Raw genomic sequence first — 25,325 nt, 5'->3', positions numbered from 1 at the left:
GGTCAGAGTAACTTACTATTGCTCAATAAGTGTTTGATCACAGGTTGTGTTGAAGCCCCTTGTTCCTGTGAGGCTTCTGCCCTGTGTTGATGGGTCTGTGTGCAGCTTGGGGAATGCTTTCAAGTCTGCCCCACATCCTGCTCTGATTGCTGCTGAGTGGGTGCAGCCTTGCACATGCACATTACCTTCCTGATCATCACAGTTGATTATGATGCCAGGAGGGCTATTCTTGGCTGACTCTTTCCCTGGTCCTTTCTTCAAAACTTTTGGCTGCTCTGTTGGTTTGATGTATTATGGAGCTACCAGCCTCCTCTTAATGGCTCTCCATCAAGATTTGTTTTGTAGACCCTTAGGCATGGAATTCTACACTCTTTCTTACAAATAAAGTCAGTCCTCTCAGTCAGATCTGTGGAGCTGTTTACCTGTATGATCTGCCTTTACCCCTGGGCAGAACATCTGCACCAATGCAGTGGAGTTGGGGACAGAGACCCTCTTTTTCCAGTGACAACCCTACTCTACAAGTATACACTGAAAGTGGGGGAGCAGCTCTGGTCTTGGCTTGCCTCACTTCGTGTGGAACCTCTACCCTGTGGTGAGTTAGGGCAGGGCCACAGTGTTCTCAGCTTGCTCTGCTGAGAGTAGGGGCTGTTGAAGAGAGAGTTGGTCCTCTCAGTCATGCCTATGTGGAATAGAATTCCTGTAATATGGAGTTGATGGGGGGGTCCAGGGGGATGAGAAACACCAGATGCCTACTCCTCTGTGGTCAAACTGTGGCTCTAGACAGCTGGGGTTAGGGAGAGAAGAAACCCCATCTTCTTGGTTTTTTGGCTAACATGCTGGGGTTGGAGTCCTATGAGGGGGACGTTATGAGGAAGAAGTAACGGGTTGTGGCTCAAATGCCATAAAAACTCACGTTCTGATATATATAGTAGATTTTCTTTAATGAATGTTTCTTGATTTGCTGTATGTCCTTAGAATAATTCCCAAAGACTGAATAATTGTTGTTTTTAAATAATTTTCACCAGTAAAATTGTTGTTTTCCTGGGGGAAAAGCCCATTGAGTTCCTTACTTCATTGTTCTGAAAGTCCTACCTTGGTTGTTTCTGGACATTAATTGTTTTTGATGATAAATTGAGGTACAATTCCCTTAAGAGTGAATTGGATGATCCTGGATGGTGGATGGCTGGGTTTTTTTTGTTTTGTTTTGTTCCTTTTTTATAAAGAGAGAGAGCAAGAGAGCAGGGTGGGGGAGGTGAAGGAGAGGGGGAGAGAGAGAGAGAGAGAAATGTCAGCAGGCTCCATGCCCAGCGTGAAGCCCGATGCAGGGCTTGATCTCATAACCCTGAGATCATGGCCTGACGGCTAGTTTTTTTTCATTCAGTCCTGGGATCTTAAGCCTTTGAAGAGTGTTTATTATTTTTCATATGTCCTGTAATAGTCAAATTCTGAGTATAAAAGCTCAACTTTTGAGGATCCATTTAATCAAATGGTTCTTCTACTAACACTTAAAAAAGTCTTTGTTTACTTATACTTAAAGTTTAAACAAATAAAAATCAATGTGTTTCTTTTCTTCCTTTCTCAGTTCCTCCAACATTAAAGAGGCAATTTTCCTCCTTTGCTCAGCAGAGTCCAGCAAGTACTTTAGCTGATTTAACTCATTTTTAAAAATTTTTTTATTGTTATGTTAATCACCATACATTACATCATTAGTTTTTGATGTAGTGTTCCATGATTCATTGTTTGTGCCTAACACCCAGTGCTCCACGCAGAATAATACCCATCACCATTAACTCATTTTTTAAAGTAAGCCTAAAATAATTCCCAAAGACTGTTCTTGTTATATTCAGAAATTAAAATCTCAGAATAGTCTTGTTTTTCCCTTAGTTGCTATCAATACATTAAATGTCACACCCAAATCTGTTTTCTAAAATAATTTTTAGCATAATTAAAATACTTTTTTATTAGTATTTATAACTCCTGGAAAAGTTTTTAAAAGATGCAGAAATGTCAAGAGTAAATCAAGAATTCTCTCAACAGTGGGGGGCCTGAGTGGCTCAGTCAGTTAAATGTCTGACTCTTGACTTTGGCTAAGGTCATGATCTCAGGGTTGTGAGATCAGGCCCATGTCCCCACGTCCAGGTTCCCTGCTAAGCATGGAGCCTGCTTAAGATTCTCTTTTTCCTTCTCCCTCTTCCACCCCCTCTCTCTCTAAGAAAAAAAAAAATGCTCTCAGCATTAAAATCACTGTCTTCTTCCTACTCCCCACATTAAATCCCTGGCAGCCCAAAAAGAAAATAATAAGCAAAGAAGAAAATATCCCCAATACATATAAGAATAAAACTACCTTAAGTTATCATGCATATTCAATATAACATTTATAATTGCTGTAAGTATAATTGCTCTATAATTTTGCTGTAAAAACTTTTATTTATAGAACCAATTCAATTCAACAAACATTTTTCTGGGGGCACCTGGGTGGCTCAGTTGGTTGAGCATCTGACTCTTGGTTTTTGGCTCAGGTCATGATCTCAGGGTCGTGGGATCGAGTCCCGAGATGGGTTCTGCGCTCAGCATGGAGTCTGCTTGATATTTTCTCCCTCTCCCCATTTCCCTTCCGTCCACTTACATGCATGTGCTCTCTCTCTCAAATAAATAAATCTTTAAAAAAAACCACCCCAAAACAAAAAAACAAACATTTTTCTGGTGCCTGTAATGTATTAGATAAATAAGACTATATCCCTAACTTTAAAAAGCTAAAAAAATTTAGTAAGGAGGTTAACATTTATGTAAAAATAAGTATATTTTAAGGCTAAATATGTGTGTAAGAGTTGTAAAATGCTTGGCCTTTAGTTCAAAAAAGGCCAATTTGGTCAAAAAATTAAATCAGGAGAGTTGGCAAAAAAACCACCACCACCACCACCAAAAACAATCATTAACATAAGGCTTTCAAATATTTAGTTAAATGATGTTTAAAAAAATGATATGGTATGTTTAACTGCTTTTGTCTTGTTATATAACAGAACAGTTGTTATAGCTGATGTACTATAAACTGATTCTGTGGTTATCAAAAATATCTTTACTTCAGCATTTAATCACCTGCAAAGACTCATTTTTGTTTTTTATTCCTCTTCATATTAAAGGCTGGCCCTATGTAGAGATGTATAAGCCTTATAAACAACAACTAAATAATGTTTAAGTGAAGTTTTTAATGAGTTTCACAACATATTTATTAATTTAAAAAATCTTAACATTTACTGAATATTATGTGCTGGGCAATGTTTTAAGTACTCTGATCTTCAAAACATAATGGAAACTGAGGAAGAGAGATTATGTAATTTTGTCAAGATCACCTAGTAATTGGTGGAGTGAAGACCTACATTCAGGCATTCTGCTCTAAAGTCCATGTTCTAAAGCCCTACACTATATGCTTTCTTACAAATAAAAAAATCAATCTTGTAATTATTCACATTCTATTTGTTTTAACAGATCAGTTTTTAACAGCAGTTCAAACAGTCACACTTGTCTGGATTCATTTATATTCAGCAAAAATGTTAAATGATTTAAAAATGGTTTTGTGGTGTTTACCTTGGGTTCACTCTACAGTATAACCTCTGGTCTCGAGTGTGATACTTAATATTTGACCAGGATTTAAAATTTGTCTTTAAAAAAAAAAAATGCCAAACCAATCTCTAATTCTTAATCCCACCACTGCCCCCTTCCCCCCGCCCAAGAAAAGCAACATAAATTGGCATAAGGACTAAGCACATCAAATACTTCAGAGGCAGATTCTTTGGGTTTCATTTTTCCAACTATATTCAGTTAAAAAAGAAAAATGTATCTTATTTGGACAGAAAATAACCACCTTTTATTCCACCCCCCCCTTGCAACTGTCTTGCCTTAGTAGTATGAACAATAGTCCTAACATAGTAGAATGTGCTCCAATTATCATAGGAAGGCTGCCTTTATAAATAACATAATTTTTGAATGAATATAATTTGGAGAGGTAAAAATGAAGGAAGAAGAACAACGATAGAAACAAGTTGGAAGTCAGTTTCAGAGGCATTTTAGACTGAAAATTCTCCCCTCACTTCCAAACACTGTAATTATTTTTCACTCAATCCACTCCACTATCCCACTCAGCCTCTAAAAGAAAGACATTTTTTTTTTTGAAAAAGATCATTACTTTCTTTCAAAAGGACAGGAGTCTCACATTCCTAAAATACCAATAAGACACAGTATCATATGGTGATAAACAAATACATGAAAACAAATATTAAGAAAGTAGTAATTATGAATTATAAAAAAAGCCAAAAAAAAAAAAAACTTCTGGGTTAGTTACAGATTTAGCCCTTTTGGCTTTTACTCTCTCCTTGCAGTTTAGAATCCACTGCCTACTATTTCAACTATGAATTCATAGTCGCATGTTCTCTCCCACTCCCTCACTTTCAGTAGCCTCCAATTTCCTTGCTCCTTTTTCTAGGCTGCTAAGTGTTAAGGTAAAAATTGTGCTCAGATGCCTTGTTATAAAACCATGTTGGTTCAGTGTTCCTGGTACTCCTTCCATACTCTCAAGTCCTTGCAGCTACTTCTTGCTAACTGTTAATCCAATTTTTCATATTCATTGTTCCAAATCTTTCCCACTCTTCTCTCTTCTCCTTCCTTATAGGTATTGCTATTTGTTTTTAAGGTTAACCTATATTCATAATTCCAAATGCTCTCACCCATACATCTAAGTACAAAAATGGATTTTATACTGTAACACACATTTTTACTCCTGAAACAAAAGAAGCAAAATAGAGATACTGATTGGAATTGTGCAACTTATGTATTAGGCAAGTCACATGTCCTTTAAAAACAAAACCAAGAAAGGCAAAGATATTACAAAATTAGAGGCACTGGTCAGAATCTAAAGCACCAACTAGATGAAGATGGATTCTTTAAGGTACCAGGTCTATTACTGAAGGCCATTGTTCTGGTTGCTTGATTCTATTGAAAGAATCATCAACATTTATGGGCGCCTGGGTGGCTCAGTTCGTTAAAAGACTGCCTTCGGCTCAGGTCATGATCCTGGATTCCCAGGATCAGAGTCCTGCATCTTATCGGGCTCCCTGCTCAGCAGGGAGTCTGCTTCTCCCTCTGACCCTCCCCCCTCCCATGCTCTCTCTCTCTCATTCTCTCAAATAAATAAAACTTAAAAGAATTATCAACATTTATGACTTTGTGAATACCTCTTTTAAGTTAGATTTTAAAAGAATGAAATCTTGCCATTGCAACAATGTGGATGGAGCTAATGGATGTTATGCTAAGCAAAATAAGCCAGTCAAGGAAGGACAAATACCATATGATTTCACTCACATGTGGAATTTAAGGAAGAAAACAGATGAACACAGGGGAAAGGAAAAAAGGGGAGAGAGGGAGGCAAACCATAAGAGATTTTTTTTTTTAAATATTTACTTATTTGAGAGAGAGAGAGAGAGCATGTCCAAGCGTGTGCACATGGGGGTCCGGAGGGACAGAGGGAAAGAGAATCTCAAGCCACCTCGGCGCTGAGCATGGAGCCTGACGCGGGGCAATCCCACAACACTGAGATCACGACCTGAGCAGAAATCAGTTATTGAGGGCACTTGTTGTGATGAGCACTAGGTGTTATATGTAAGTGATGAATCACTAATACTACTCCTGAAACTAATATTACACTATATATTTTGACTAACTAGAATTTAAATAACTTGAAACATTAGGGGGGAAAATCAGATTTTAGGACAGGAGTTTAAGTTTGTACCTAAGCCACAAAAGTATAGCTTTATGAAAACCTGAAAATTCTACTTGCTTATGGTATTATATATCTTCTCCATATTATATTTGAAGAGTTAAAGGTAAACATGACTGTTATATCTAACAGAACTATGCGAGTATATGAAACATCCTTATTGGAATAAAGTTGCCTTTAAAGTTAACTCTTATCTTTACTTTCTTACTAAGGTCTATAATGAGATTTTGTCTTATAGCAAAGTTAACAGTACTTACGAATATGACAATTTTTCAAAAATTTTCAAAATTTTCAAAAATGCCACTAATATAACAATGCTTGGGAGTTGTTTATTGTGTTTTGTACAATAATAGCTTCTTGTTTTATACACTGCACTTTTTGTCAAATCCAGTGACTTGGATATTTTTCTTTGCAGTTCTGATTTAACCATAATGGTGCAATTCTTTTGAAATGAAATGCTTACTAAATTATTAATCAACCATTTAGATGAAGTGGGGGAAAATTTCGCTATTTATTTTTTATGGCACTAAAGAATCTATAGGAATCTAGTTTTATAATAAGGAGAAGTATGTGTGCCTATTATGTTTCTTCCAGAAGAAATACTTTGAAAAAAGTATATCTACATAAAGCCACCTTATTTTATAATGAAGTATAATAGTTGTTTCAATGTTAGGTAAATGGTGATATAGTGAAAATAACTATAAGTTTTCTGCCCACTGTAATAAAGTCTGTAGTTACATTCTAAAGTTATGATCCTCTCCTCTTAGCATGTTTTGCACCTGCGTTTTATGCAAGATGTATTGTGCCCTACTTGTGGCAAATCTGCACAGACCTAACTGATTTGCCAGACCGACAGCTGCTTACTTTCAGGAAACCACACTCTGGTTCTTGGTGTGTGTCATGTCCTCCCTGAGTACCACTAACCTGATTACTTAATGCCAACTCCAATAATTCACAATCCTTGACTCACAGAACAGCCTGGCCTTGCAAAATAATCCCTTTAGTCAGTTTATTTCAATTCAGTAAATAATAATTGAATGCCTACTATGAGCAAGGTAAGTGCTATGGGGTACACAAAATAAATTATCCATATTCCATCCCAGTAAGCTATTTTTAATATATAAGGAAGGCTATATACTCAAATCACCATATTAAAACACTGCTGCACTCTCCCTTACTAATTAAAATGACCTGCACTTTTATAAAAGGTTCATAGTTTCTTTTTATTTTTCTGAGCATTACTTCTCAGCTCAGGCAACTCTTCAGATTTCTAGACTTGTATGCTCAACTCCATATTCAACATTTCCATGTAGATGCTTATAGGAAGCCCAAAATCAACATGGTCTGTACCAAATTCAAAATCATCTGCGCTGAAATTGGTCTTCCTCCAGGGTCGCCTACCTCAGAGAATGGTACAACCCAGAAGTGCAAGCAAGAAACCCGTTAGTCATTCTAGATATCTTCACCTCCTTTGTCCTTTTTGGTCTACTTTTGCTGGCTCATTTCCCTCTGAGTTTATGTTAGAACTCCTCAGGGACTTATCTGTAGGCCATCTTCTCTTCTTACTCTATAGTCTTTCCCGTTGAAGATTTCATGTACTCTAATGATTTTATTACTGCTTATATGGCTTATATGCTAAAGACTCTCACTTTTTAAATCACACCCTGGCCAAGAAAAAACTCTTAGCAAAATATTTTTAATCTTTCCAGGAAAAAAAAATCCCTGTAGTCTTAATTTTATTTTCCCCCATTTTTAAGTGGAATCCCCTCCCATTTTTATTTGCTTATTAGCCATTTGTTCAATAAACTTATTTTTTTTTAAAGATTTTATTTATTTATTTGACAGAGACACAGCGAGAGAGGGAACACAAGCAGGGGGAGTGGGAGAGGGAGAAGCAGGCTTCCCGTGGAGCAGGGAGCCTGATGCAGGGCTCGATCCCAGGACCCTGGGACCATGACCCGAGCTGAAGGCAGATGCCCAGTGACTGACCACCCAGGCGCCCCTGTTCAATAAACTTATTAAACACACACATTCCAAGCCTTTGGTCCTCCAAAACGTCATTATGTGGGTGTTGTTAGACTTTAGAGGTCAAGTGACTTCCCCAGAATCAGAGAACCAGCCACGATTTGAAGGCAGACTTCTGAATATAAATCTGAGCTCCTTTTCTTTTTTTTTTTTAAGATCTTAATAATACAGTATCTATCTGTCTTCCCTCTGTCAAACCCTGAGCCAACCACTTTCCCTGGGGAGGTATAGGAAAAGGAACATACAGGGCAGACAAGACACGGGAGAAAGACCTATGGGAGGTGGAGAAGGCTCCTTCACATGGCGAAGAGGATGAGAAAGGCCACCATCAGGCAAAAGAGCCCCATGGCCTCCGAGAGGGCAAAGCCCAAAATGGCGTAGGAGAAGAGCTGCTGCTTCAGAGAGGGATTCCTGGCATAACCAATGATGAGGCTCCCAAACACAGTCCCAATTCCAGCCCCAGAGCCAGCCACCCCTACCGTGGCAGCCCCAGCCCCAATGAACTTGGCTGCTGTGTCGATGTCCCTTGAAATGGTGCTGGTGTGGAAGCTGCGGTTAGGAATACGTGAGGCTGCCAGGGGACGTGGGGCTGCCAAGCTGCTGAGGCTCTTATAAGGTACCTCATCTGTCAGTGTCTCCGGTGGTTTTAGCACCACTGCAGACAGTGATTGGCTCAACAGCTGAGAGGTGCTCCTGACCAAGAAGGGGGTGGAGATGAACTTTGCACAGGCATACATTTTCAGGGGATGAGGGGCTGTGGCTGGAGAGCTGCTCCCAGTGCAGAGAAGACACCTGAGCTCTTTCTAATAAACTGTGATGCAAACCTTTGTGCAAAAGAACTGAGTCAGTCATTAAAAAGAAAGCAAATATTTAAACAAATTCATTATAAGGTGTGATTATATGATACTCCTTAAGAAATGTATTTTTTAAGAGATGAAATTTGTAAGTCCATAATTAATTTACTTTTCCCTCTCTTCTTTCCACAAAGGATTTGAATTTACTTACAGTAGGAACAAATGAAATAGTAATTAAAAAAACAGAGAACTGGAAGGTGGGATGGGTGGGAAAGAATTGAGAATTTAGATTGGGGAAAGATAAGTTACCACAATTACTAAAACCAAACCTCAAATTTGGTTCTACCGTCCTAGGAAGTCAAAGCAAAAGAAGGGGCACAGCCAAGTAATTCTCACTTCCTTTAGTTCTCTGCTCAAATATCACCTTAGTGAGGCCTTCCATGATCACCTTCTTTAAAACAGCAACCTTATGCCATACCCACACTCCTACCACCTTCCCTCCTTTTATTTTTTTCCATAGCACTTATAACCCAGTTTCTTGTTCATTTATTCATTTTCTCTCCCCTTACTACAATGCAAGTTTAATGAGGAAAGCAAATTTGGGCCTGTTTCTTTGTACCCTGGGTACCTAAAACAGTACCTGGAAAATAGGAGCTCAATAAATTTTTTGAATGAATGAATGAATAAAAAGCTATCGAGAAAACATACACTAAACAGAAAAATAAGGAACAAATAATACAGAAAACTGTCTATAATACAATAACAATAATCAGTTGTTAAAGCAATTGATGTTTAGTATGAACCAAATGGAAAAAGAAGATATCTTCAGTCTATGGCCAGGTTGTTAAAGCAACTGAGGTTTTAAAACAGTGGCTAAGTATGGAGTGTCCAAAGACAGATTTCCAAATAGTTAATCATTTAAACTCCAAAGGGAAAATATTATTATCCTGAAATAGCAGAATCATTATATCCTTTTAATTATATTACTGTTAAATAGACTATGCATACATATTGCATAATGAAGAAGTTCAGTATTTAATTTTTTCTTCATATATTTATTCTCCAGTGTATTACACTGGGTAATCTGATTGACACCAGGGATGGTCATACTAAGGTTAACTCTCTATGAAGAAATCACTTTGTTCTTACCCTTCTTTAAATTTAAAAACTTAAACTAATGTACTTCTACATTCCTGTGAAACTCTTCAGTTGACAAAATTGTCTTTGAAACCAATAACCATTTGACACATGCCAGGATGATATGAACAAGCAGTTGGAATTTGTGTGCTAAATAAAAACTCAACATAGATATGAAAGCAGCAATCCCGTTCTCATCAAAATTTTTCAGTAGTTATCTTAGTATCAGGGGAAGTTTAGCTATATAACCCAACAGAAAGAACTTCAAATATGAATCAATCCTTGCTTTTCACATACATATAAATCATGTATTTTTATATGCACATTGAATATATATATATATATATAATATTACCATGGGAAAAGATGAGAATAGAATTAATATTTTCTAGCAGCATGAAACATTATAATAGGAGAGATCAAGTACCCTCACTCCAAAAACTAATCTATCCATGTAGCAAATTTTAGAAATTACTTTGTTTCTTTATTACTATAAGGAAATTAAGAAAAAGTAAAAAAAATATAGAAACTGCATTGTTGAGAATATTGCTTAGCTTTCATAGCTTTTGAGGTATTTTACATCTATATTTACAGATAACCAATAGCAATGAAAAATAATTCTTATCTATAGACACACAAATAAATTCTGTTCCAGGGGAGTTCAGTTGTCTTCCCTCCCCTGCCTATGGGAAAAAGCCAGTTTCGAGTACATTTGTAAGTTTATTTCAACATATCTTTTTCCCATATACATTTTTGATTTTTTGATTTCACCTGTGAATCAGCTGTAACATTTGCTTGGTTTCCTCATTAATGATGAGTTAAGTAAAATCCTTAACATGTGATCATTTTATATTTAATGACACTATACTTTTACCTCTTCTTGAAAATTATCCTTTAACAATGCTATTATTAAAATGACTGATCTGAATTTTAATTTATGTTAGCTCTTGGTTTTATCTACTATCTTTTCTATGTCGAGCTCAAGAAAAATTAAAAATTAAATTTGCAAATTTAGACCAATTACATAAGTTAATACCAGTTAGTATTTCAAGATCCTATGTTCATTAGCCTTTAGCCTTCTCGCTAATGGGGTGGTTTTAAAATACAGCATATCAAGAAACACAATCCTTGACTACATTCTTACAAGTATCTTAGAAGGATCCTTAGGTCAATACACAACTAACACTACTAGTTTCTTTTCTGCTGATTCTGACAATAGAGAATGTTCCTGTTATATACAGAGTTCTCTCTCTTTCAAAACTAATTTTTGTCATAATTACCCCTGGGAAGCCACATTACTTCAGCCAAAACATCAATTGAGTTTTTACCAGCAGTATTGTTTTGGATAGAAGTTTTTACAGACTCTATACTGCACCTCAGAGATGCCAAAATAATTGAAGCATTTGCCACAAAATGTGATCTCTGCCCTCATGTTCTTCTGTGAACCTGTGAGGGGGGAGTGGAGAGTGGCAGAGAATAAATACTTTAACAAACAAATTAAGATAATTTCAAATAGTGAGAAGAGCTATAAGGAAAATATAATAGTGAAATAGAAGAAGTTGGGATGTGTTGGAGGTTCTTTCTACGTGGTAAGCAGAGCTGGGATCTCAGAGAGGTAACAGGTTGATGATATAAGATCCATCAAGGGAAGATCTGGGGAAAAGAGTCCAGGCAAAAATCCTGAGACAGAAAGGAGCTGGCTATTTTCTTGATCTTGACTTGGGATCTTGACTATGATCTGCATTAGAAATATATTTTATACTTTGACCCAGTACATACAAACTAAAATTCTACAAAATGACACTCATACCATGTGTGATAGAGTCTAACATTTTTTATCTATCTTATCCTGTTCACAATCCACTAAATTGGTTTCATGGCCCAACACTAGCTTGGTGGTTAAAAACTCAGGCTTTAAGCATGGGTTCGAATCTCAACTTCACAACTTACTAGCTGTGATGCTTTCAGTAAACTACTTAACCTCCCTGTGCTACATTTTTTACATCTTTAAAGTGGGGGCAATAATAGTATGTACTCATGAGGTCTGATACCAGATTTCCCTCCAGAAACACAGAACCAGTTTATACTTTTAACTGTAGTGTATTCTTATGTCATACAATTTCTCTAAACCCACACCACTTATCTTTTTAATCTTTAACAACTGGATGGGTGAAAAATAATTCCTAATAGTTTCAATTTGCATTTCCTTTTATTTCTAGTGAGGCTGGACATTTTTCTTGTTCCTTGGATATTAAATATAATTGTAGTTTTCATTTCCTATAAAATGTACAAAAATAATATGTTAAACATAAAAATTTACTAACCATATAAAGCTTCACCTAACTACAGCATTATATAACTTATAATATGTTTATTATTAGATTTATACTTATTTGCTATTTCCTCTTATTTAAGATTTACTTATTTATTTTAGAGGCAGGGGAGTGGCAGAGGGAGAGAGAGAGAGAGAGAGGGAGGGAAGCAGACTTTCCATTGAGTGCAGAGCCCAATGTGGGGCTCAATCTCATGACCCTGAGATCATGACCTTAGCTGAAATCAAGAGCAGAAATTAAGAGCCATCCAGGTGCTCCTTGTTTGCTATTTCTAATTAGATGTAAAGTTATAGCATTTATTATTTATTTCCACTTATCTCCTAAAATTACATAGAACCAGTAAAGGAAAAAAAAAACTTTTTGAGGAGAAAATCAATGAGAATATCAGCTAGTTCTTTTTGTTTGTTTTATTTTAAGTTGGTTTGGTTTATTAAAGTATAATTTATATACAGTTCAAGTAACCCTTTTTAATATATAGTACTGTAAATTGTTTTTAAAAAATTATTATTGAAGTATAATTGATACACACATTAGTTTCAGGTGTACTATTGGCTAGTTCTTGAATTGGTCTGTCAAATTATTGTAAACTGAAAAATATGAAAATTTGTATTCATTTCCATTTTAACCAATAGGATCCAATATTTTATTTTATTTATTTTATTAAGTTTTAAAACTTTAATTCCAGTGTAGTTAACATGCAGTGTTATATTAGTTTCAGGTGTACAATATAGTGGTTTAACATTTCAATACATTACCCAGTGCTCATCACGGTAAGTGTGCTCTTTAATCCCCATCACCTATTTTACCTATCTCCTACCCACCTTCCCTCTGGTAACCATCAGTTTGTTCTCTATAGTTAAGAGTTAGGATCCAATGTGTTAATCACATTTGCAAACATACCCAAATGAAACCATCAAGTATTCAAAAAGATAACACAATTTCAGCCAAAGCTATTAAACATGCTTAAAATTTGCCTATGGGCTGCCTGGCTGGCTCAGTCAGTAGAACATGTGACTCGATCTCAGGATCATGAGTTAAAGCCCCTCCTTGAGGGTAGAGATTACTTAAAAAAAAAAAGTTGCCTATTGTAGAGGAAGAGAATTGTTCCATAATGAAAAAATAAGTAAAGAAGGAAAAGGGCTATGCATGATCTAATGAGAGATAGTATTAGGCCATGAAGTGAAGAATATGATTAATTCAAACTGCAGGTTAAAAATTTCTACACTTTGTACTTTTCCTAAAATCTACATATTTTTTAAGACATGAAGTATCTGGTGACATTGAGTATCTTATATGTGAAGGGTGGTGCACTAGATGTTACCACAAGATGGAATAGCTTGTCTATTGAAAGTAGTCAAAATCAAATATGTTTCCTTAAAAATGACTTTCCTTTTTTTTTTAAAGATTGACTTATTTATTTGAGAGAGAGAGAGAATGCACGCATGAGCCATGGGGAGGGGCAGAGGGAGAGAATCCCAAAGCAGACTCTCTGCTGAGCACGGAGCCTGATGAGGGGCTTGATGCCACAACCCATGAGATCATGACCTGAGCCAAAACCAAGAGTCGATGCCTAACCGACTGAGCCACCCAGGCGCTCTGACTTTCCTTTTTAACTCTCAACTTGGGGAAGTGACAATAGCTTCCGTTATATGTTACTTCTGAGCACCGTAAATAAGGAATTCTGAATTCAACCAGACTGATGAAATTTGCCAGTCATGGGAAATCAAATGTAAGTTCCCTGCCTCTGTAGATGGTCTGCATATGTTCAAGTAAAATTTTGATCAGGAAGATAAAAAAAATCATTTTTTTCAGATTAATTGAAAAAGAGAATTAAAAAAATCTCAGAGATGTTAGAAAATATCAAAGAGAACATAGTAAAAACCACAAATAGAAATTTTTCTTAATACTGGGTTTAGATATTAAGTATTAATAATAATTTTATCCTATATTGACCATAAAGTTCAAAACATTTGCACTCTGCTTTCTCTTTGATCAGAACACTGATAAACTATAGTTGATGCTGTAAGAAAACAGCAACAACAAATAAAGCCAATAATTTCCTCTTTCTTTGCCAAGATAAGGTGTAGCTGCCCATGAGGTTAAATGGAAAAAAAAAAACCCCACTGGATATGGGGGAAAAATAGATCAGAAGACAGAAAATATCTTTTGCATCAAGTTAACTAGAAATTCAGTTTCTCTGCTGAAATGAAACTACTCTTTGCTTGTCTTATCATTTCCCTTAAATATACACACACATACACACAAACACACAACACACTTAATGAACCAAAACATGACCAGTAGGGACTCCTAATGTTTTTGAAGGCTGCTACAGCAAGATAAGATTGCAATTCCAGAGAAGAAGGCAGAAAATGAACATAATGTCCTAAGGCTTAAAGAAGGTAGGGATAAAGATAAAGAGTTTCTACTTAGGCCTCTCAGGATAAGCTAACATCATGGTACTTTTATTTTTTTCCCTTTAACCTTGCTTTACCACTTTTGTTGAATAGGAAATTGAGAATAACTTGTACATAGAAAGGTGGATATTCTTTTTCCTAGGAAGGATCAGTGACTCACAACTGAAAAAATAATCAACTGAAGATCCCCACAAAATGCAACATAATTTAGGTTGGCGAGTTAATTTTTTTTAGAGAAATATTAAACAGTTAGTTTTTAGATTAGTAAATCTTAATACTTTATTCAATACATAAGTAATATTTATTCTATAAACCTAAATATTACATGTACTAAAAATACAGTTTTATGATGCAATTAGTTGAGAGGAATAAAAGGAAGGGAACCAGAGGGAAAAATGACAGGAAAGGTAAGGATAAAATAAGGAACTAATATTCACTGAAAGTCTACTATATGCTAGGTATTTTGAATACAAAATGTCACCTAATCCTCATACAAACTTTAAGAAGTAGCTAGCAAAATACCTGTTACAATGAGGAAATTGAGTCTCTGAGGGATTAAGTGATTAGAATGACACAGCTAGTAAAATTGAAAAGCCAGAATTCAAACTTAGAACTGTCATACTCCAAAACCCTTTTCATTGTTCCCTAATGCTTAGCTTCTACAGAGGAGAGGAGGTAGTAGAGAGATGTATGGAGAAAAAGAGAAAGTAGCTGAGATGGTTAGGGAAGAATAAAAGACAATGGGAGAATGAGTAATAGGAAGAGAGAGAAAGGAGATGGGTAGTAAGAGAGAAAGGAGGAAAAAGGATGTGAGAGAGAGAGCAAAATAGAGAGCATTGTTTAAGAGATGTTGTTGGAAGAAGAGATAAGAGAAATGATCAGTTGAGTGACTACCTGTTTTGCACATAGTCTTCAGAAAATAAATAATTTTTACTATCCATTGAAATATCTATTAGCAGAGTAATTATTCTTGACAACTCAAACTGCTGTAACCCTAATACATTTTGAGATGGGTTTCTCAACTTTGGCACTATTGACATTTGGGCCAAATAATGCTTTGTTGTAAGGGACTGTTCTGTGCATTATAGGATGTTTAGCAGTATCCCTGGACTCTTTCTATTAGATGCCTGTGGTATACCCCCTAGTCTTCACAATGAGAAATGTCTCTAGCCATTGCCAATGTCTCCTGTGAACAAAACTGTCCCAGTAAAGAACCACTGATTTAGAGGTTCCACTCTGAATAATGATAAAAACAAACAAAAGATGCCTACCACATGCAAAATTATTCCCTGAGTTACTCTAAAGACTGGATGTCCTTGGGAACAAGATGAGGTTAAGTTTAGGGCTGAATTCACTAAGCTCATAACACTTGTTACAGTTATTGCTTGGAAACTGCTTTCAAAAGTATGAAAGGGGGGCGCCTGGATGGCTCAGTCATTAAGTGTCTGCCTTAGGCTCAAGGTCATGATCCTAGGGTCCAGGGATTGTGCCCCACCTAGGTCTCCTTGCTCAGCAGGTAGCTTGCTTCTCCCTCTCCTTCTGCCCCTCCCCCTGCTTGTGTTCCCTCTCTCGCTGTCTGTCAAATAAATAAATGAAAATCTAAAAAAAAAGCATGAAAGGGAGCAGATCTTGCTACTCAAAGTACAGTCCCTTCACCAGTGTCATCAGCATCATCTGGGGGCTTGTGAGGAATGAAGCACCTCAGGCCTCACCCCAGATCTACTGAATCAGAACCTGCATTTTAATGAGTCACATTTTCTTTTCATGATGATTTCTGACTCATGGCCCTGGAAATCTTGGGCAAACATCATCCAGTTTCTTCAATCCAGACCTTGGGGCTTCCTTTTCCCCAGCATCAGCCCCACCCACCCAGTTGACTGAACCACTTTCTAGAACACACCATTCAGCAAGACATGGTGGTGAACCTGGCTTTAAATCTTCATGACTGAGGGACTCTTCCACAACACAAAGTTAGGTCGCGCCATGGGATTCTTGGAAGATTGGAGGATGGAAGGGAAGCAATAACCACTCTAGCTCATGTGTTGTTGCTGATCTGCTGCCTCACCTGGTCAGCACAAAGCAGCATCTGGGCCTGCAAATGCTTTCCCTTTCCCCGGATCCTCCTCCAGCTTCTCCAATTCCTCATCCAGATGTATGTGTTCAGCTGCTTGAGAAAAGGCCCTGGCTCTAGCAGGTCATCCACACTGGCAAGCTGGGAAGCAGTGAAAGTCAAGGTTCCAGTTAGTTTTCCTGGAGTTTCAGCACATGCTTATGGGTTCCAGGCTGCTCCTGATTCTCCCCATTATTTATCCATCTTTCCTCCTAACTGCCTGCCCAGTGGACCTCAAGCTCCAACATCAGACATGATTCAACAGATTTACAGACTGCTTAACCAGTTCCCACAATTGCTTCGGACCAAATTCCTCTATTAGATAAATAATACACATATAAAGAATAAATAAAAGTGTGAAAAGAAGTAGGTATAAACAGATATCTAGTTTTGAACTACACAGTCTAAGGGAGAGCAGCAGCTTTGTCAGGACTGTTCCCCCATTATGTGGGAGGCCTCTTTGAATATATGAAGATACACTGGCTTTAGAATTTGGAGACCCAGGTTCTGGTTTTCTCCAGGACTAGTTAGTTGTAGGACCTAGAACAAATCACTGGCTGAGGAACGACTGTTGGCTTCTTGTACCTCACCACGAGTTCAAATATATCCTTCTAGGGAATAGTTAAATGACTTCCTTACATATATCTACTATGTTAAGGGCAAATATGGTGAATACTACCAACTGACTTCCTTATGCTCTCTATTCCCTTGCCACTCAAAGTACGGAACACAGACATAAGATTAGCATCACTTGGGTGCTTATTAGAGATGCAAAATCTTAGGCCTCGCCCTAGACCAAGGAAATTACATCTGTTCTAAACAAGAGATGATTTGTATGCACATTAAAACTGAGGAGCACCATCCTCCTATGGTGACTTTCTAAATGCAGAGGCTAGGAAACTTGAAAACTGTATTTCTTAGATTTCTTTTCAGTGTGGGTTCTGTTTGAAAATTAGCCTCCAAAGCTAACATTTATATGATTATTATGTGCTAGGGATTGCTGTAAGCACTTTACACACATTATTCACTCATGTAATCCTCCCAACAATCCTAGAAAGTAATACAATTATTATTCTCTTTATATAGATGAAGAAACTGAAGTCTGGAGAGGTTAATTAACCTGCCCAAAGTTACAGTTAGTAAGTGCAGAGTTAGGACTCAAACCCAGGTATTCTGGATCTAGAATCTATACCGTTGATCAAACTTTTAATAGATCAAAGAGGAAGTTTAAGGCTTCCTTCTGCCGCAGTTTTTTTTTTTTTTTTTTAACAGATAATCCTGTGGAACATACTCTGGCAAGTGCTTTTATTTTGTTTATTTTTAGTTAATTTATTTATTTTAAAGAGAGAAAGAGAGAGTGCACACATATGCATGAGTGGGAGGAGCAGAGAGAGAGGGAGAGAGAAAGAATTTCTCCAGCTGACTCCCGCTGAGTGCAGAGCCAGGGGGGACTCTATCTCAGGACCCTGAGATCAAAACCTGAGCTGAAACCAGGAGTCAGACGCTCAACCGACTGAGCCACCCAGGCACCCCAGGCAAATGCTTTTATAAAGCTATCTTCATTTATTCACCTACATATCTATGAACCAGCATTGATCTGAAAGTTCTAGGTACCACAAAGGCAAGAAATAGAAACGAAGCATTAACATTTAAAAGGAAGCAAAGTCAACCTTATCTATAGACTGGATGATTATATATCTAGAAGATGCAAAATAATTAAGTCTAAGAGATACTGGTATTTATTAGCATTAGAATTAATAAAAGAATTCAGAAAGGTAACTAGTTAAAAACTAAATATATAAAAGCCAGTAGCTAGAAACCAGCAGCAAAAGGATGATTTGTGGGGAAAAAATCCCTTTCACAATACCAACAAAAATATAAAAGCTTAATATAGATTTTACTATTTATAACTACTATAAAGGATTGTAAAGCCAGGGAGAAAGTGAATTATTCAATCATTGGGGAAAAAAACCAAAACAAAACAAGACAGATTAGTTCCATACCTCACACAACACATAAAGTTATTCTAAAGAGACTAAACATGCAGAATTTAAAAACTAATAATAAAACCATAAATACACACACACATAAGAAAATATTGGAGGATATTTAACTGATTGTATGATTAGAAAGAATGTTCTAAACAGATATAGATTTGTATATATATTATGCGTGTATGTGTGATATGTGCAAATGAAATTACCAAAATAAATTCCTTTAGCTAATAAAAATTTAAAGCATTTCTAAATCAAAAACATCATTAACAAAATTATAAAGTCAATAGCAAGCAGAGAAAATATTTATAATCAATGTGAAGTAAGAGATTAACATCTTAGTGTCAAAAAAGACCAAAGAACATGATTAAAAAGAAAGGCAAATGCTCAATAAATATATGAAATCTCCAGCAATATTTTACAACATAAGATAATTTTGACCCACTAAATTGGCAAAGATTAATCTATAAATTATAGCATTCATTACAGGCACGGATGGTTTCCAATCAGCACTCTCACACACCAATGTTGGAAGTGTACATTGATGTGACCTTTCTTGAATGCAATCCTTCAGAATGTTCCAAGAAGCTTCAATGAGTTTGACTCATTGACCTAGTTCTTTCATTTCTAGGAATCTTCTGCAAGGTAGAACTGTGAAGATTTATAAGCAACCTTACAGCATTATTTAAAAAGAAAGTTTGAAACACCTTAAGTGTACAGTAGTAGAAAAATGGACTATTAGGCAGCCCTAAAAATAATTTTTACAAATAATTTTTCATAACACAAGAAAATGACACAACATGCTAAGTAGTTAAAACAAGTAAGCAAATTCAATATTACATTAAAACATGTTAAAAATAGGGGCACCTGGGTGGCTCAGTCATTAAGCGTCTGCCTTCGGCTCAGGTCATGATCCCAGGGTCCTGGGATCAAGACCCGCATCAGGCTCCCTGCTCTGTGGGAAGCCTGCTTCTCCCTCTCCCACTCCCCCTGCTTATGTTCCCTCTCTCGCTGTGTCTCTCTCTGTCAAATAAATAAATAAAATCTTTAAAAAAACATGTTAAAAATATATTTGTGTATACATATATACAGCTATAGTAATATATGAGAGAGAGATGAATGTAGTAATACCAAATGTATGAGATACATTTTTTTAAATGTTTGATATTTTTTAACAAAATGTTACTTGGAGTATGATTTCAAATGCTTTTGTTTTCTTCCTTAGAGTTTTCTTTATTTCTACATTTTCCAAAGTACATTACTTCAATAATCATAAAGAAAGACCTTAGAGCTAAAGATAATGATTCTAAAGTCAATCTGAGGATAATGGGATCTCTATGCTCTAGGAGGTAAGAAGGGCCATCTTAGGTTATTCAGGTTGTGAACTGCCACATCTATGCAGATGCTATTCACATTGTAGGCATATAATAAAAGGACTAGAGATGTTTAGCCTTTTCGGTTATGCAGATCAGAGACTCTCTTATTTATATAAAGCCACCTGACGTTCATAGTCATGAATATAATTGAATCATCTCTCATACACACAATGAACAACACACACTTGAGATAGTTATGCCCTTTCCCTTCAATCCCTTGGGCATTTTGTCTCTTTCCCTTGCTTATCTCTCTTAGATGCCTGATGCCTACTTCAAACTTGACACAGTTCCTTCATCTAAAGGACGTGTTCTATTCTTTCAAGTCCTCCTTTCTTAGGATACTTGATTTTTTGTTTGTTTTGTTCTTTATTGAATGGAATCAAAAGTTTTGACATTTCTTTGAAGCTTGAACTAAATTTGAAGCTTGAACTAAATTTCATTTCTCTAAATGATTCTACATCTTTTTTCTTAGTGGTGCAAGTTGTCTTAAGCAGCAAGTCAGTCTCTACAAAGTACTTCAGTCTGTTACCATTCTGATAAAACAAAAACAATACTTCATTAACTTAACTGTATATGTATTTTTGCTGTTAACACTTAACACATGAAGAGACATCTATTATTTTTCCACTAAAACAAAAGAGTACAACAGTTTTCTTCTATCAGTATTGTATTTAAAAAAGGTTAACATTAAAAACAAAGAACCATTATTTTGTTTAAAATCGTTAAGCTTCTTGCACATCTTAAGCTTCCTTCTTCTGCCTGCGTTCTTCTGCCAATTTATTCAGAAATTTCTTTAATTTCTGATAATGAGGAAGGCTGTTGCAATGAGTATTCTTTGCAGCTTCATTTGTATAAAAGAGTGAACACAGCTTACAGTAAAATCCTGTTTAGGTATCACATAGTTTGGCAGCTGCAAAGAAAAAGCTAAAAAAGGTGGACAAGATCGAGGAACTTGATCAAGAAAATGAAGCAGCGTTGCAAAATGGAATTAAAAATGAGGAAAATACAGAACCAGGCGCTGAATCTGCTGAGAATGCTAATGATCCCAACAAAGATACAAGTGAAAATGCAGATGGCCAAAGTGATGAAAACAAGGAGGACTATACAATCCCAGATGAGTATAGAATTGGACCATATCAGCCCAATGTTCCTGTTGCTATAGACTATTAGGATACTTGATTTTAACCAGGCCTCCTTTGTCAATCACCCTACCTGGAGAGACAAAAGAACCTTAGTTTTCTCTCAGATGGAGTGGCATTTAAGAACAAATAGTAAGAAAAAAATGATGCTGACAATCTTAGTTATTAAGAAAATACTATGGAAAATACCTTAGTTATTAAGAAAATGATGGGCGCTTGGGTGGCTCCATTGTTAAGCGTCTGCCTTCGGCTCAGGTCATGATCTCAGGGTCCTGGGATCGAGCTGGGCATCGAGCCTGGCATCAAGCCCCACATGGAGCCCTACATTGAGCCCCATCGGGCTCCCTGCTCAGCGGGAAGCCTGCTTCTCCCTCCCTACTCCCCCTGCTTGTGTTCCCTCTCTCGCTGTGTCTCTCTCTGTCAAATAAATAAATAAAATCTTTAAAAAAAAAAAGAAAATGCCTATATAACTATTTCAGTTTTACATGAAATAAATACCAAGCTATAGATACATTCTGAGCTGGTATCATACCAATGAGCTAACTGAAGAAACTTCATCAAGTTATCAGGTAAGGGCAAAACTCAGTGAAAGAAATAAAAATAGAAAGAATTTAATACAAAAAAATTAGGGGCTGAAAAAAATCACTGAAAGCTGGAGGAGCAAAAGTCAGGTGTCTTCTAGAGCTACTGCGTTCAAGAGCATCACCATAGCCTTGATGCACATATAAAAGAGCCTCTATGGAGGCCACCGCTGCTGCCCCCACGGATGCCACCAGTTCTCTCTCAACATCCGTAAGGCTAAGACTGTGGAACACCAAGTGAGTGTGCTAAGCAGAAAGGACACCAGCAAGATAGCCTCTGCCTCATTTCCAGCTAATTAGTGTTGGTTCTCTTTCTATCATTGTTTCTGTAGAAAAAAATTCACTCTAAATTCTAAATAACTAGTCTGCAAACCAAGTTTTCAAAAATATTCTATTTGTAATTTGGAGTCGGTGCGCTCTTAAAATAACAAACACACACCATCCCCTAAAGAAAAACTAGATGAAACAAATCCTTAGGTTATATTTTATAGTCACTGAATTCATTTACTTCTTCCCCAAGCATTGGTATATCTGTAGTTACCATCATTGCAAGGGAGTGCATAAAAATTTTAAATTTCATTTGCAGGACTTGAAAAAAAAAAGAAGAAAACAAGCCTTGGTGATAATATTATCAATAAATGATTTATCACAAAAGCTTGCTTCTTATACCAAAGGGTTGCATTGCCCCAATTTTTTGTTCATTTTTGGTTTCTTGATAGAAGTTCTTCTTTGGTGCTGATTTGGGGTAAGTGCATATCTCTAGTGTAATTTTCAGTTATTGTCTATGTAGGCTTGCAGTACATAAATACATCATCTGATAAAAAAATAACATTTTCAAACATTTCAAAGGAGTACAGGAAAATAAATTTCCACGACAGGCAATGAAAGAAGCAGGTATGCAAAGTGATAGGATATATGTTTTCTAGGATATGTTTCATTTTTTTTTTGTTTGTTTCATCCTTTTTCTTTGTACCATAAGCAATTTTGGTAAGACCACAGATACTGATGATGTGAAATCCACAGAAGTGTAAATGAAGTAATATTTTCCATGCTCCCTTAAAACATTTGAAAATTTACTTTGAGAACCTCGGTTCAAATGTATCCCCCTCATCACCACCACCATCCAGGGAGTTCCTGTTGCTGTTTTCTTCACTTTTCCAGTTGAACAACTAAACCAAGAGGAAACTAAGCCCTTTAGCTACTGAGTCATGGTATATTTGGCGGGGGGCACTAGGAAGGGAATCAGGAAGATCTCCTAGTGACCAATTATTTGCTTCAGTCACCATGCCATCTCTTATATTGTCATAAGGATGAAGAATTATACTTCCACATGGTGAGCCAGCCTAATGCTAAGGCATACTCTATGTGTGCCATGCAATGGTATTTCTGTTTTCTAAATAAAATGTTGGAATACTAGAAGTTATACTTTATTAATGCATTTAGTGATGATATTGGAGTTTGTGAAATGTGACAAAAAGGACAGATGGAGAAAAATGAAAGGAGACAGGTATCAACTGATTGTCCCAACAGTATAGGCTGGAGCAAAGGCAAATAATCATTTGAATTTCTGCTCCTTAATGTGATTCTGAAGGTTGGCTGATCTCAGGTATTTTCAAGAGTCTAATTACTGTTTTTGCTGGTGAAAATCCATCCTACATATAATTCGATTTCTTTTATTAAATTTCTTGCTTAATCTTGAAGACATTTGATATGTTGTAATGCCTATTATCATACTCACGTAGTGAGAACAAATTCAGAGTTTCAAAAATTACCCAACTTCTCCTTTCCCTTATTACTTCTGGCCTCTTAATACTTCTTTCCCTTTGCTGCTAACTGAAAGCAATTTTCTTGCTTTTTCACTTTTAAAATGAAGTTTAGATCTCATTTGTGTTCATGTGAAGAACCTACTCTTGGAGAGTCCCTGTCAAGATATCTATTGTAATACTCGCTCCTACACATGCCTTCAGACATTGATTGCTTATCTAGAGAAATACACCCACACCTTTTCAGAGGCGCTAGGTGTGGGTTCAGAAATGCCAAGATGGAGGGCAGGAAGGGAGCAGCTATTCCCTAAAACACAGCACAGGGGTATGGACTTGAAGTTGAAAAAAAAGTGTTTACATGTAAGGCTTTTAGATAAGTGACCGTTATGGAGGGTACTTCCACAGAGCCCTGGGTGTCGGCCTGAGCCTCCTCTGCCCGACAGCAGGGGAAGGGCCGTGCTGACCCCGCCTGGCACTCGATCCCGGGGCACTCGCCGCCGCGCACGCACAACCCCGCAGCCCGGCCCAGAGCGCGCCGTCTAACCGCTCCTCGGGGCAGATTCCCCGAACGCCGCAGCGACCAGCGCCCCACGCCGAGCACAGCACAGGCTCCGCCCGCCCGCCTACTTCCCTCCGCCGCCGGGTGGGGCTCGGGAAACCGGCCGGGCCGCGCCGCCCCTCCCCGCTCACCTGCTCGCGCTCCTCCAGCGGCCGCTGCCCGCGTCGGCGCGGGCTCGCCCCGGGCTCCGGCTCTGTCCCCGCCACCGGCCGCTCCGCCAGCACGTCCCCGTCCTCGTCGCGCTCCCCACCGCTGCTGCCGCCGCCGCCGCCGCCAAGCAGCTCCCCGGCCGAGCACATCCCGTCGCCAACTCCCGCCGCCGGGACGGCCGCCGGAGGAGCCGAGCGTGAAACACGAGGCAGCGGCCGCCACCCAAGGGCCGCCCGGAGATCGGCCGCGCTGCCACACACACGAGCCTCTGGAGCGCGCCGGGCTGGCCAGGGTGCCAGAAGTACCAGCCCGGCCCGGCCTCTCCTGTCACTGGTTCGCCCCGCCCCGGCCCCCGGGGCGGAGCTCACAGGGGGCGGGGCCACGTCGGGGGCGGGGCCAACGGGGGCGTGTGTGAGACTTAAGAGCGAATGTGTGTGTTCGCGCGCGTTTGTGAGACTGTGTGAGACAATGTACATTAAGAGACTGTATGTATGTGTGTGAGATTGTATGTGAAGAGAATGTGTATATGAGATTGTGTGTGTGTGTGAGACTGTTGGAGTGTGTGAGAGTAATTATGTACATAACAGATTTTAAGAGATTGTATGTGTGAGAGTGTGTGTGTGAAAGTGTTAGAAAAGGAGTGCGTGAGAGAGACAGTGTGTGTATGTAAGAGAGTGTGTTTGTGAGGAAGAGAGGAGAGCATGTGTGTTGGGGTGTGTGTGTAATACACCGTTACACCCCAGCGGGCTACCTCTGTTCTTCCCTGGCACAGGGGCTGTGCCTGGGTGTGCTGCTGGATGCCTGCCAGAGTAGCCGTCCATCCTTTGCAAGTAATACACATTTCTCTGTCTCTTTTGTTCTTTTTGTCTTCTGTCTAGCATCTATCTGAAGATTTGTGTCTTTGTCTCTGTTAAGTGTTCCTCTGGTGTGTGTTGGTTGTTGGAGGCTTGAGAGCATTTGGTAGGGTGTTTGCCTTTGTGTATATTTCTATAAATGGCAAGGATATGTCTGTCTCTCTCAGTGGATGGTAAGGGGGATACAACTAATTCATAAATCTTTTCCTTACTACCGGTGATATTGTGATTTATAAGAAATATACAGTTGACCCTTGAAGGATGCAGGGGTTAGGGACACTGACCTGTACAATCAAAAATCCATGTATAACGTTTGACTCCTC

At 37.9% G+C, this 25,325-nt stretch overlaps 2 protein-coding genes across 2 annotated transcripts in view; both read right to left on the bottom strand.

The window, feature by feature from the left end:
• FAM241A (family with sequence similarity 241 member A) overlaps positions 1 to 24,482 on the bottom strand; it is a 41,715-nt gene extending 17,233 nt beyond the window's left edge. The window contains exon 1 of the mRNA XM_027598401.1: positions 24,130 to 24,482. Within this exon, the coding sequence (XP_027454202.1) occupies positions 24,130 to 24,297 (168 nt within the window). The 5' untranslated portion in view covers positions 24,298 to 24,482. The remainder of the gene's footprint in view (positions 1 to 24,129) is intronic.
• On the bottom strand, positions 8,045 to 8,547 carry LOC113924510 (ATP synthase F(0) complex subunit C2, mitochondrial-like). Its single transcript, XM_035726088.1, has one exon. The coding sequence runs from the start codon at positions 8,530 to 8,532 to the stop codon at positions 8,092 to 8,094; it is 441 nt and encodes a 146-aa protein (XP_035581981.1). The 5' UTR covers positions 8,533 to 8,547; the 3' UTR covers positions 8,045 to 8,091.
• Positions 24,483 to 25,325: the final 843 nt, after the last annotated feature.

This window comes from Zalophus californianus, chromosome 2 (genome assembly GCF_009762305.2).
Source record: "Zalophus californianus isolate mZalCal1 chromosome 2, mZalCal1.pri.v2, whole genome shotgun sequence".
In the NCBI taxonomy this organism is placed as follows: domain Eukaryota; kingdom Metazoa; phylum Chordata; class Mammalia; order Carnivora; family Otariidae; genus Zalophus; species Zalophus californianus.
The sequence above is the reverse complement of the archived record's forward strand: the minus strand, read 5'-3'. Positions and strand labels throughout refer to the sequence as shown.